The following is a 15,087-nucleotide window of genomic DNA, read 5'->3' as shown; positions in this document are numbered from 1 at the left end:
AACCAAATTGCATTCTTCCAGATAACATTTCAGCTAGTCCTTAATAACCGTTTCATTTATGTTGAATCAGGCGCTCATGAGTTACTCATTTTCAATGATATAAGCAATCCTAGAAACTGAGGTAATATTTTTAAAAAGGTATGCACATTTAATTGTACAAGGCACATAACCATCATAATTTACATGTTCACGAAGAGTGGTAATAATAAAGACTAAAATTCTCATATAGTTCAACTAAGATCAATATCAATCAATTTTAGTTTTGTGTTTTAGCTGAACAACATCATAACTTAATTTTCACACAATGGAAAGCTTGATGTTTCAGCATCTCCTATGTTGATTGTCGGCGAATTTCTTTCATCTCACAACAGAAGTACAGGCCAGATAATCATTAAAACCCTGAAACTGGCTTGTGATAAGAGGGAATTTTGACCGGTAACTATACAAGTATATTGATGAGTCATTGCCTTTCATTACTTAATATTAGCACAATTACAGTAGTTTTGTAAAATGGAGTCAAAGGCATACCTATTAACTTTTCAAAAGCCAAGTAGGGAGACTAAAAACAAAATAGAGATTGGTACCTAAAATCGGGAGGTGTTTTGTGGCATTTTTAAAGCCTTGTTATCACTAAATATTGATCTTCCTGGTCCAATATGTGTGAAATTCACAAAAAGACTTGCCATTTCTCACTGTGACATGCTCAATGGCTAAAGATTAGTCGAAAATAATCAAGCAAGAAAGCCGGCACAACCAGTTAAAAGTTAAACCTTATCCATGCAACTATTTTGTGAAAATGATTGGCCCTCCAACATAATTCAAAGAAACTATGTTCTACACTATTTTGCGTTACACACAAAAAAATCATTACTTTACATGAATAATGTTTAAACTTAACATTCTATTTAGTGAAGAAGCGAATTCTTTATAGTAAAGTAATTGTTTTGTCACAATAACAATTCACAGGTGATAAAACAGAACATGTCGGACATTTCTTGTTTAGAAGAAATAAAAATCAAAGACGTAATGTAATAATCAGGAGTTCTCTGCAAAAATCGGAAGATATTATTAAATTGGGAGGTAGGTCTCAGAGTTGTAGGTCAGCATATATGCAGGTCATGCACTTTTTAGTGTTTATACCTTTTTAGTTTGGGGGTCGGCTTTTATGCGAATGGGCTTATACGCAAGTATATACAGTAGTTACAGCCATAACTAGATGGTGTCTACTTTCATCTCTACCTTTGGTCCTCTACTTTCTAGTCTTCAGCAGACATTGTGTGTGTGTATGTGTGATTTGGATTTTTAATGTAGCTTTAATAATTTTGCAGTCATATCGCTACAATGTCTGCAGTGTGGCAGTTTATAGGGATGTCTAGTGCTGGGGCATCATGCTGCAAACATGTAGATCATGTCCCACCCAGCCACATTATCCTGAAACCAGGCCAATCAGTCCTAACACTAACCTCTTAATGCTGTATGCCAAGCAAGGCAGCTGTTAGTACCATTTTTATAAGTCTTTGGTATGACTCGGCCAGGACTCAAACTCATGACCTCCCACATCCAAGGTGGATGCTCTAACCACTATGCCACCAGAGCAGTCCAATGTAAACAGTCTCATTTAGAGGTGAGGTACACAGATACTACTTGAGCATGTGAAACAAAATAAGTAACATATCAGTGGACATAAGGCTAAAATGTGATCTAGAAAAATGAGAGATGTTAAAAACGATAAATAAAGCAAACTCTGCTTAATTTGTTTTATGAATAAACAATGATATACTGGTAAGTAATGTTAAGCATGATATGCACTGAGTAAGTACTGTAAACAATGTAGGTATTTTATATGTTTCATCTCAAATACTAAGTGGCCTTGTTATATATAGTTATTAACTTACTTTTTTATTTTTATACTGGAGAAGCAAGATGCTCATAAAAATAACATAAAAGCAATCTGAGTGGTGTATAATAGTTAATTGTCATAGTAATTGAAAATTAGCTGGTCACTTCTGTCTGACAACTTGAGCATTTTGCAGGTTACGTCTCAAATTTATGCATCTGCAAAGTAAAATGACATCAAAAAGGTATACATGCACATATAAATTATATTTCCTTTTCCAAAGACCTGCATTCATTATGATTTGGTATGGCTTCCATAGACAGTGTTATAATGAGTGAGTGCTGAGGCTGTCAATATACACAGACTTTATCGTACACTTGTAACAGAGCTACCGGAAATACTATCCGTCTACTATTTACATCTTATGGATGGACAATGTACATGTTAAGTGTCTTACATTGATACCCAATACAGTATTTCATGTTTTTTTTCGTACACGAAAAAATAATTATTAATTTCAGTGTGCAAAAAATTATATGTAAAATAAATCAATATCATTTAGTGGTACTGACCGTGTATGAAAAATAAAGGGATTGTACCTGAACAAGTTCTATGGAATACATGCTACTAGACAACCTAACGGTACAATCATACAAAGTATATGTATATTTTCTGTCTCATTCTGCTCACAACTCAAGAATCTAATTACAATAAAAATAAAAGTACTTCAAGATTTGTGTTGTTATTAGTGAACGAGAAAGAGAGAGAGGGAGAGGATTATGTCTCAGTGTGCAAGCTTGTCTACATTTAGAGCAGGGGTGGGCAAACTACGGCCCATGGGCCGCATGTGGCCCACTAAGGGCTTTCATGTGGCCTAGGAACAAGTCATCATTCGCACTGACTCGGTTTATGTTACTCTGTTTATCAAATAAATGTGCTTCTTTTGAAGTTTAGGTTTAAGTTTTCAAATATTAACAACATTTTTGTTTTTGCTATTTCAAATATTAATTATTTTACTTAATGAACTATGCGGCCTGCGACAAGGTGTAAATTTGGTAAATTGTATGTAACAATATGAGACCACATTGTCAAGAAATTAAGTGCAACTTGTATTTTTACATTAACAATGAACTTATTATCAAATTGCAATAACTTGAAAATATGTTTTAGTTAATGAGCGTGAGTGTGTGTGTGTGAGAGAGAGAGAGAGGTGAAACAAAATTTTGCCAGTGTATAAAACCATATTTATTCAGGGTGGTTTAATTTGTAGCGTATGCAAGGAGAAAATAAAGACTGTTACCTGACAATTGTGATAATCCTCATGTCTTATTACTGTGCTATATTCTGTTATCAATAAACACCACTAAATCAACAATTCATTCTTGTTTTAATGATGATAAAACTGAGGCCATTCTGATCACAACTCAAAGACTTTCTCATTCACATCCTTTACCTTAAACAATAAATATCAGGAACACCAACATTAAATTCACACAATCAGTATGAAACCTAGGTGTTACTCTGGACAGTATTCTCACATTGCACCAACATGTCAAGAATATATGCAAGGCTGCATATCTTGAGCTGAGACGCATCAGCTCCATTTGCAAATATCTTTCAGTTGATGCCACTAAAACACTTGTGTGTTCACTAGTACTTTCATGACTGGACTATTGTAACTCAATTCTGTCTGGTTCATCTCAATATCTACTCCAGAAACTTCAAAAAGTTCAAAACATAGCTGCTCAGAAAATACTTAGAGTACCACGATCAGAGCACACCTCCCGGCTGCTCTGTACCCTACATTAGCTATCCATTCAATTCAGAATCAAACACAAAATTTGTTCTCTGTGCTACGTTTCACTGACAGACTCCATTCCATCATAACTATCTGACCTCACCCATGTGTATACACCAGCAAAATACTTACACTCCTCTTCTGACAATTGTATACTCATTATTCCCACTATGGAAATAAAGTCATATGAACAGCGTTCTTTTGCATAACAGGGCCCAGCAACATGGAATGAATTGCCCACTGAACATAGACACAAACACACAGTGGTCCCATTTAAGAGTGCTCTTAAAACTCACTTATTTCGACTGTAAGAACAAACTTAAAGACCTAATAATATTTCCTACCTTAAATATTTTCAGCATGTTTTTTGTTTTCTAACTTTATGGTGTTTATTTTTGTAATCATATCATTATATATGTTTTTTATGTTATAGGTGTTGTCTAATGTTGTAAAGCACTTAGAGCTTCTAAAGATTAGGCGCTATACAAAGTCCTCATTACAGTTGAACCCGGTTATGTCGCCGGCCTAGGGGTTTGCCAAAAAGCGTCGAGATAACCTATGATCGAGATAAACGAAAACCAATATGGCGGCAATATATTAATATGTGCTTGAAATTTCTTTATGTACATGATGTGCGTTAATAAATGAGAATGTACATGCATGTGTTTTTGGAGGTTTATTTACACAACAACGTTACCGTGATTTGTTTGATGAAGCGATCGGCATGCTATAAAAATGTACATACATGTTTGCTAACAACAAAAGGCACATGTGCACCAACTAACAGCAGAGATTTACCAGTATACAATACAAACCACCGTCGATTCTCAATACAAACCTTTATTATATTCTCCAACATTGCAAACACAAGAGTGAGTGAACTGTCATTGGAGTGAACGACCATACGGACCGTGATCACGTGCTACGTGAACTCAGTAAATGCGCAGTGAACAAAGTACGATCATTTTATTGGTTAGTCCAAATCTAGCATAAACGTAACCAATCACAAGAGGTAAATTAAAAAATCTAAAGACCGTGTTCTTGCAAAATAGGATCTCCATTCCCACGAAAGAAACTTACACGAGTCAACACCTGGCAATATTGGACCGTATATATTACTGTAGCATAAGTTAACACCCAATATAGGGATTCTTTCACTCCTGTATTTTGAGAAATAAATAATTATTTTTAATTATGCAAAACTTGTTTATTTGTTGTTTGCTATTTCTTCTTGCGGAGTTTAAGTCTCTGTAACCGTAACACGGGATTGATGGCAAAAGGAAAAGATCAATGAGTAAAATGCACAAATATTATTTACACCGCCTGGATTTATGTTTGGTGACATACTCCTTCTTCAAAATATCACAGCCAGTTGTAAATTAATTGACAAACTTTGCCTTGATACATACATCATAGAACATCTGTTTTAACTTTTTATCATATCTCAGCCAACAAACAGAAGGATTAGCCATTCCATTTCAAAAGCCGGCGATTGGTCATGGGGATCGAGATAACCGACGTTAAGTGGCAAATTTGGCCTTATTTTGTGCTCGAGATATTAGGGTTCGGCGACATAAAAGAATCAACATAACCGATGAGAAAATGCTAAGACAAAGAAAGAATCTGGTGGTTCCACTTCAAAAACGACGTCGACTTAATAGGGTTGGCGAGTTAACCGAGGTCGAGATAAGTGGGTTCGACTGTATTATTATTATTATTATTATTATGATGTACATTGTCACAACAACCACATGGCTATGCAGTGTTATTTACACGGTAATTAAACATACATAGCCTTCAGGTTATTCCAGTTGAAACCAGACTGAGTGCAAGAGGTCAAATCAGCGAGGCTGCCAGTAGGGAAATGAGGCTCTCTTTAGGGAATTGAAAAACTGTCACTGTGCTATTGAAATTCATTGTTCACACAGGAGATGTTATAAGGACAAGCGATCATATGCATTACTTGTTTTTCGAACTCGCCAATAAATATAATAGTGGGGTATATCGTAAAATAGATTTGCAAAAAAATGTTAATTATACCCAAGTTAAAACAGAACAAGTACTTAAAAGATAGTATATTTATATATATACAACTCGATTTAACAGAGTCCGTGACTTTCATATTTATGATAGCAAATGACTAGATTTTTAGATTTTATGTCTGTATGACTATAATGAAACAATAAAACTAGTTGACCAATTTACTGTGGTCTTTACTTTAGCATGTACTGAGATGTAATTTTTGTTGGATAAGAAAACATCAAAGGTCTTCTGAACTAATTTTAAAATGCACATGGTGTTTTGTTACGATGACTGACTTAATAAGAAGAACTAATTAACAATAATATTTAAAGGTTTGGTCTGTGAAGTCCTTTGTCCATTTGTTAGTAAATACCAGTAGATATTGTAATGATAATAAGAGAGCTTATACACATGGGCGCCCACAGGTTTTCTTTGCGGGGGGGGATCAGTCAGTCACGGCCAGGAGAGTTAGTATAGTAAGCAGTCTGAAACTAAAGCTAATATTTACTAAGTATTTTGAACAGAATCTTTTAACATATTTTCAGCTTCATTTGCATGATTAAACTTGTTGGGGGGTCACGTGACTGTGAAGTGGCAAATTTTATGTCAATCTAACAAGAATACATTAGTTGAGACCAGAGAACCATTAATTAGATTTATGGAGACAAGCGTGTATCATATCGCCATACTACCGTGTACAGTAATGTCCTTTAGAGGGAGAATTTCGTTCCTAATTAAACATTTGTTTATACAGCAGCCAGGCAGACAATTTGGGACAAGGAAAACTTCATTTTCATGGTAAAGTTGTCACAATTGGGAGATCGCAGAAACTCTGTTACTCAAACTACCAGGGCAAGCTGACCCTGACTTTGGCGCCTCTGGAAAAAGGCGGCAGAGATATTTGATTCTGATTGGTTACATTAAATAAGGGGCATGTTTCCCACACAAAATTCTCTAGGGTTTTTAAACCGCTGCATCGAAATTCTAATCAGTCTAAGCTTTTCCTTTAAGTGGAAACCCAAAAAGTAGGACTCCGAGGATTTGCAAGAAATTCTCGTAAAAAGGAACTGTTGTCCAAAAGGGGACTATTGTCGAAAGGAACCGACGAACTAATTTGCCGATTAGAGGGAGGAACGTTGAAAGCAAAAGTAGTGTGACAATTCCATATAATTTGTTGATGCCATATATAATGCTTTGCTGAAGTTATTTACTTGTATCTGCATGAATCTTTTTTTTACATTCGTGTAATAATTTGCTTTATGAAGTATAACTGTGTTGAGTTTATGCATACTGAGAAGTATAGAGAGAAGTGCAGTGAGAAGTATCATCCTGATATCCAAGGGTCTGAACAGCTACATAGGAAGCAAAACAGACTGAGGACGAGCAGGTTATGAAATCATACAAGACGTTGACTTCGATTGTTCACTCGATCCTATGATGAACTAAATCTATCAGTAAACAGATTGGCTATTTTATTTAAATCTATTTGCATTTTTTTTTGTATTTCGGTGAAAGTTTAAATTTCTAAAAGCAGAGTATATTCCTGATGTAATGAATTTTCACAGTGCTTTTATGTAATTGATTAAATTGTTTGTTTACATGTACGGGGGCTTGTGTTAGTTTATTCTATATACCTGCTCAGATCTCTATCTATTCCACCTATAAGTTTCACCACTTATATTTATATTTACTCAAACTGGGCAATAACATCGAGGGCGGTCAACCCTAGATAACGAAAACCAAATTTGGAGGGACAATTCACTCCCCCCATTTTACAGTGACCCCCTTGACTTATGCTTTTGTTGTTGTTGTTGTTGTTGTAGAGTTTAATGCCATTTTATACATGGCAGCCAGTATAAATGGTGGAGGAAGAACCATGGCAAACCCCAGGAAGAACTACTGACCCACAAGAAGCTACTGGCAAGCTTTCTCACATACCTACATTGGCCAAGCCTGAGACTCAAACCCATGCAGACAGAGGTGAAATGGCAATGATCTGTAATGGTGAGCGCTTTAGACCACTCAGCCACCCCTTGACTTATGCTGCAGGTGCCATGCTTATGCATCAATCATTGTATTTTCTCATCAACAATTAATTATTAATTTTTGTAAAAACAAAATGATAATTTGCTAAAAAAACATTCTTCAAAAAATTACAATGTCATATTATACGTACAGAAAATAATGATAGATTTAAATAATTATTATTTTGATAACTGGATTGTGTACGAAAAATTAAAGGGTACGAAAATATACATGAAATACAGTAGACAGCCATTTTGAAAACTATTTCCAAGATTAATACCAGGTGAATTGACAGACATTACGGTGAACACCATATCTAACATAGCTGCCACATGGACAGACACATATTGTGTATCTGATACTGACACTACAAAGGCAGACAGAAGTAGGTAATATTATTTCTAACTATCTGTGACATTCATTAGGGGCAACTTTCAGCATGCTAAAAACTTACAGGAGACTCTGGGAGGCTGTTACACAGGTTCCTGAAATAATGTGGTCCTCTTTCCTCCATTATGTCCTTGACCTTGTGGCGCACAAGCTGACTCCAAATCTGAGTCCGAAACCGATCTGGAATCCCCCCACGACACAAGACCTTCAGCTCTTTATACTAGAAAAAGAAACATGTACACAGTCCTATAAAATCCACATCAACTAACTGTGTGAAAACTCGTACAGTATATTCATTGTTTTCACATGATGTCATCAAATGTGTGCACTTCCATGTCTGCCATTTTGATTCCCTAGCCCTGCAAATCCATGCCTAACAACACTGTTCTTCCCAAATAATTATCAAGGCACATCTCATTTTGTGCATGAGGATATCCTAGTACATCACATTCTGTTGGGCACATCAACCGCACCAGACCTAATTCATGATTTTTCCCCTTTTATCTTCAAATAAAACAACATTGAAATTTCAACCATCTTTGTTATTCTTTTATAAACAAATAGATCCATCAATAAACAGATGCATAAACAAACGAATACACAAAAAGGTAGAAACATGTGATGAATTTCATTTTTTATGGCATGAAAATAATCATTTGGTTATCATTTAATTTAAAAAGTAAATTATTAATATATAATTTCAAATTTCTAAATGCATTTGAAGAATACAAGATTTTGACATTTAACATAAGTTCATGTTCCATTAGGCACATGTTTCATTTTAATAAACCTAAGATGAAACAACATCTTTGAACAGTTCTTGCTTTCATTCAGTATCATCCTCCATCCATCATCTCCACCACAATTACAGACCATGTTAAATAAACTTAGTTTGTCAGCTGTCTTTGGAAAAAGCAAATCGTATTTGTACATAAAAAATCTGGCACAATACACAAGCTATGAAATACAGCATACAAAATATATTTGTTAAATCACAATATTGTTTGTCAGAAATAACTGCATGTCTATTTGATAGCAATATGCATGTTTAAATTCAACTTCACTCTTCCATCTTTCAATATAAGCTATGGAACTTCCAGCTTTATTTTGTCATTCGTGCTATAGGGGCACTTAATTTCAAGTATAATCTATATATCATTTGAACGAAGAAATATCCTAATCAACAATTAAATAAGATATACATGATGTTGAAAAGGTTTGTTAGGGCATCAAAATGGCAGTGCAAGGTGCACATGCATTACATTGGGGGTATTTGCATGCACAATTGTGACATCTGTGAAAACAATCCATAGTGAAGCAGCGAGCCTGCTTTTTGCTTTTATTGGACATTTTGGAAAAATAAAATATCAATCATACTTAATAAACTGTTACTGCTTGCCCTGCATACCATAGTTATTCAAATAGATGCCCTGGGGGCAGCGCAATTTCCAAAGGAAGGGGTCATTGAATACCGTACATTTTTTAATGAAAACATTAGCAAATTAAGTTTTGATTTTTCTAGCAGTTATTCGATTACTCATGCATTGTTTTAATTATTTGGACATACCATAATGGTTATATACAGATTGATAAGCCTCGATGAGGCAGGAATTTCTTTTCCTTGTGGGGAAAAAAAAGAGCAGGGCATTTATTAGAAGGGTGGCTTCTACCAGAATAACCAAACTAATATACTTGATCTTTTAACTGGATGACTTTGACTACTCTGATCTTCCCTCAAGAGCTTTTGTATTAATTAGGACTTTGTCTAATATAATATGTCCATAGCAAAATCCTGTTTTCATAGACCATTTCATCAGGCACTCAGTAATGATCCCATGAGAGCAGAGAGATCAATACTGTATTACCATACAAGCCAGACAGATAAAATAGTGCATTGTAGGGGATGGGCCTTTAATCAGATCAGGCCATAAATACAGGGCTAGGGTATAAAAGGAGGATTAAAGGAGTGTAATTTCCTCGCTCCATGTGGTAACCAACAGAGCTCAGAACAAGCACCTGATTGGTCAATTATGTGCTGAACTAGTTTGATAACTAGGTGTTGTTTTTAATTACATGCTTAAGGAATCCTGTCTTTACAAGACCACTAAAAGCAAGACCTATCTAAACAATTAAACAGATGACTGACTAAAAATGTGCCTCTTCAGAGCTCTGTTCAATACCACAGCCAGAAAGAAAATAACGCTCAGTCAATCCTATTTTTATATCCAAGGCCTGTCTTTCAGCTCTAATCTGATAATAATCCACTCCCCTACTACACAAAATTTTACAGTCTGGCACTCTGTACTGTTCTGATGTTGCTGCTCTCACAGGATCCTTGCTGTGTCACCTACTGAGGAATGTTCACTGTTTTTCATGTTCTTCATATGCCAGGCACACTGGGCACTGCCTCAATTAATGGTGTTACAGGGCCTCAGGCACACTGGGGACTGTCTCATTTAAAGTGTTTTACAGCTTCATGCACACTGGGGACTGCCTCAATTAATGGTGGTTCAGGGCTTCATGCACTGGGCACTGGGTTTATCATCAGAAAATGTGGCAATATTTTAATAAATTTACCATTTTCATTGGATCCTTGCTGTGTTGCTTCATGAAGAGAGTCCACCGTTTCTGATGTTCTTCATATGCCCCTGCCTGCATCAGATAATGCTGTGTCAGCTCTGTACACAGGTAGTGGAGTAGCAATCCCATGTTTGTGTACATATGCTTGAACCCATACTTGTCTACATGGACTTCACTACTAGCCAAGCTGTAATTAGCAATAAGAATACTAGAGAAATATCACAAATGATAGACATTGTATACAATATTAAAGTATGTCAATCAATAGAGTCAAATATATTCCACATTCAGGACTCTTAGATGCTGAATGAATCTGATATGTATTTAATGGACATCCTATGTACTGAATGAATCTCTTAGGTACTGAAAGATTTCTTGTGTACTGAAAGAGTCTATTAGGTACTGACAGATTTCTTGTGTACTGAAAGAGTCTATTAGGTACTGACAGATATAGCCTATCTAGTGCTGAAAAATGGCATTAAACCCTACAACAACTGACATATTTCTTGTGTACTGAAAGAGTCTCTTAAATACTAAAAGAGTCTATTAGGTACTGAAAGAGTATTAGGTACTTAAAGATTTCTTGTGTACTGAAATAGTCTCTTAAATACTAAGAGTCTATTAGGTACAGAAAGAGTATATTAGGTACTGAAAGAGTAAGTTAGGTAATGAAAGAGTATAGTAGGTACTGAAATAGTCTCTTATGTACTGAAACAGTTTATTGTGTACTGAAAATGTCATCTACTGAAAGAGTCTATTAGGTACTGAAAATGATTATTGTGCACTGGAAGAGTCTCATGTACTGAAGGAGTCTCTCAGGTACTAAAAAGTCTCTTAAACACTGATAAAATTTATTGTGTACTGAAAGAGGCTGTTAGGTACAAAAAGAGTATCTTGGGTACTGAGTCTTTAATGTACAGGTATAGTATCTTAGGTACTGAAATAGTATGTTAGGTACTGAAAGAGTTTGTTAGGTACAGATAGAGTCTCTTAGGTACTGAAATAGTCTCTTAGGTATTAAAATAGTTTCTTAGTTACTAAAAGAGACTTAGATACTGAGTCTCTTATGTACTGGAAGAGTTTGCTAGGTCCTAAAACTGTTAAATTTTGAAAGAGTCTGTTAAGTACTGAAATAGGTTGTTAGGATCTGAGTGTCCATTAGGTACTAAAATGATTGCCAAGGTATTGAAAGAGTCTATTAAGGTACTGAAATGGCTACTTAGGTACTGAAAAAGTGCATTATGTACTGAAATGATTACTTCAGTACTGAAAGAGTCCATTAGATACTGAAATGATTACTTTGGAATTGAAAAAGTCTATTAGGTACCAACATGATTACTTTCACACTTAAATTGTCCATTAGGTACTGAAATGATTACTTAGGTACTGCAAGAGTCCATTAGGTACTGAAATGGTTACTTAGATACTGAAAGAGTCCATTAGGTACTGAAATGATTACTTAGATACTGAAAGAGTCCATTAGGTACTCAAAGAGAGTTATATTTTGAATGAGTCTGTTAGGTATTGAAGGAGTCTCATACAAACTTAAATAATTTCTTAGGTACTGAAAGAGTCTTCAGTTCTGAAATTGTTTTGTACATAATGAAATAGTCCATTAGGTACTCAGAGAATGTTACATTCTGAAAGAGTCTGTTAGGTCAACATTAGTCTTTATTATTTGCATAGTTTGACACCACATAAGTGTTTACTGGTGTAATTTCTTTTGCAAATTCATCAGATTGCAAATATTTCATTCTTGTCAATAGCAGGATTATTTTCTTGTCAATAGAAGCATATTTGTACAGTGCAGCATATTTATACAGTACTAGAAAGGTTCCAGTCTTTCATGTGAGTGTTGAGTGATGGACAACACTAGAATGGTACCTGTCTTTCATGTAAATGTGTTGAGTGATAAACAATACTAGTTGGGTAGCTGCTGTTTATGTGAGTGTGTTGACTGAAAAACAAAACTAGCAGGATACCTGTCTTTCATGTGAGTGTATTGAATGAAAGACAACACTAGAATGGTACCTGTCTTTTGTGTGAGTGTGTTGAATGAAAGACAACACCAGAATGGTATCTGTCTTTCTTGTTTGTTGAGTGAAAGACAACACTAGAATGGTACCTGTCTTTCATGTGAGTGTGTTGAGTGAAAGACAACACTAGAATGGTACCTAATTACATGACTCTTGTGTACTCAGGTTTGACAGGCTATGTGCATGTGAATGTGTTGAGGGAAGGAAAATACTAGTAGCGTACCTGTCTTTCATGTGAAAGAGACAACACTAGAAGGGTACCATCTTTCATGTGATTATTGAGGGAAAGACAACACTAGAAAGGTACATGTCTTTCATGTGAGTGTGTCAAGGGAAAGACAAAACTAGAATGTTACCCATCTTTCATGTGAAGCGTGTTGAGTGAAAGACATCACTAGAAAGGTACCCGTCTTTCATGTGAGTGTGTGAAGTGAAAGACAACACTAGAATGCTAACCATCTTCATGTGAGTGTGTCAAGTGAAATACAACACTAGAATGTTACCCATCTTTCATTTGAGTGTGTTGAGTGAAAGGCAAAACTAGAATGCTACTTGTCTTTCATGTGTGTCAAGTGAAATACAACACTAGAATGTTACCCATCTTTCATGTGAGTGTGTTGAGTGAAAGACAACACTAGAATGCTACTTGTCTTTCAAGGGGGTGTGTTAACTGAAAGTACCTTATAGTCCCATGAAGAGACAAAAAATAAATCAAAATTTTAATTGAGCCGGCTAAATAAAGAGTAATAGTCTCATCAAGCATGTATAATTACAATGAAACCTGTCAAATGAATTATATTACAGAATGAGCAATGTCCTTTGCATTTTGTTGATTACTGAAAATACCACTATGTATGAAATAAAAAGCACATTGCTGACTTTTAAAGAATCTTTTATATGTGTATTCCTAATGCATGTTTCATGAATATTATGGCTATTTACTTTAGAAACACATTTTATATGGAGTTCTGAGGCAAAAATGTTTCAAAAGTATATTATAATTAACTGCACTACAGCACCACAATTGTTTGCAACAAATGAAGGATTACAAAATGAACAGGCTAAATACATGGCTCTTCTGTACTCAGGTTTGCCAGTCATGGATATACAAAATTCCATTCTGTACTCAGGTTTGACAGGCTATGTGCATGCCAGTCATGGATATGCATACTTCCATTCTGTACTCAGGTTTGACAGGCTATGTGTATGCCAGTCATGGATATGCATACTTCCATTCTGTACTCAGGTTTGACAGGCTATGTGCATACCAGTCATGGATATGCATAATTCCATTTTGTCTACTTTTGATCAACAACTGAAAAGCAATTCTACAATTGTGTGATTATTGGATTTTATTCAATGACTAAAGATGGAATAATTCTCCCACTAGCGATTATTTCCCCTCAACAGCAAATAGGATGAGCAAGTGCTCTTGTAGCTCACTGCCAATCTAATACATTGGTCTGGGGCTTACTGCCATTCTAATACATTGGTCTGGGGCTTAGCTGCATGCTTACAAATTAACATCAACTGCATTTCATCAAAGTTAACAAGAAAATAATGAAGATACAGACTGTATAGAGTATGAGTAAACATGAAGTTTTAAAAGTAATAATAGCCATTTGCCAAGACAGTCACAAATGGCTTCTCAAGTGAGCTTAAATTATTAGTAAAAGTGATTTAAAGTTCAAAACAGAGTTATAGAACCATGTTCTCTTGAAATGAATTCAAGTGAAGAGTAGGCTAATGCCTGGAACTATGTTTGTTTTACTGTAAAATATAATTCAGAATAGTTGTGTCACAAAAATCAATCAAATTAACAGTTTGAGGCAAACATGTTGCCAAGAACAAACATAGGATATGCTGATTAAGCAATACTGACAATGCATTTTTAAGGAAGAGCATGTGTTTCAGCAAGATACCCATGCTGTGAGGAAAGCATGTGTTCCAGCAAGATACTCATGCAATGAGGAAAGCATGTGTTTCAGCAAGATACCCATGCTGTGAGGAAAGCATGTGTTCCAGCAAGATACCCATGCTGTGAGGAAAGCATGTGTTCCAGCAAGATACCCATGCTGTGAAGAAAGCAAGTGTTTGAGCAAGATACCCATGCTGTGAGGAAAGCATGTGTTCCAGCAAGATACTCATACAATGAGGAAAGCAAGTGTTCCAGGAAGATACCCATGCTGTGAGGAAAGCATGTGTTCCAGCAAGATACCCATGCTGTGAGGAAAGCATGTGTTCAAGCAAGATACCCATGCTGTGAGGAAAGCATGTGTTTCAGCAAGATACCCATGCTGTGAGGGAAGCATGTGTTCCAGCAAGATACTCATGCTGTGAGGAAAGCATGTGTTCCAGCAAGATACTCATGTGATGAGGAAAGCATGTGTTTCAGCAAA

The 15,087-nt window shown here is 35.6% G+C and overlaps 1 protein-coding gene across 3 annotated transcripts in view; it reads right to left on the bottom strand.

The window, feature by feature from the left end:
• LOC149778279 (uncharacterized) overlaps positions 1–15,087 on the bottom strand; it is a 333,696-nt gene that overhangs the window by 164,963 nt on the left and 153,646 nt on the right. For all 3 annotated transcript variants that reach the window (XM_089939080.1, XM_089939082.1, XM_089939081.1), the window contains 2 exons: positions 10,650–10,839; positions 8,137–8,292 (listed from right to left, as the gene is read on the bottom strand). In XM_089939080.1, coding sequence (XP_089795206.1) covers positions 8,137–8,292; positions 10,650–10,839 — 346 coding nt within the window. The remainder of the gene's footprint in view (positions 1–8,136; positions 8,293–10,649; positions 10,840–15,087) is intronic.

This window comes from Sinohyriopsis cumingii, chromosome 17 (assembly GCF_028554795.1).
Source record: "Sinohyriopsis cumingii isolate HCF-2022 chromosome 17, ASM2855479v2, whole genome shotgun sequence".
Lineage (NCBI taxonomy): Eukaryota > Metazoa > Mollusca > Bivalvia > Unionida > Unionidae > Sinohyriopsis > Sinohyriopsis cumingii.
This window is presented reverse-complemented; position numbering and strand designations above follow the sequence as displayed.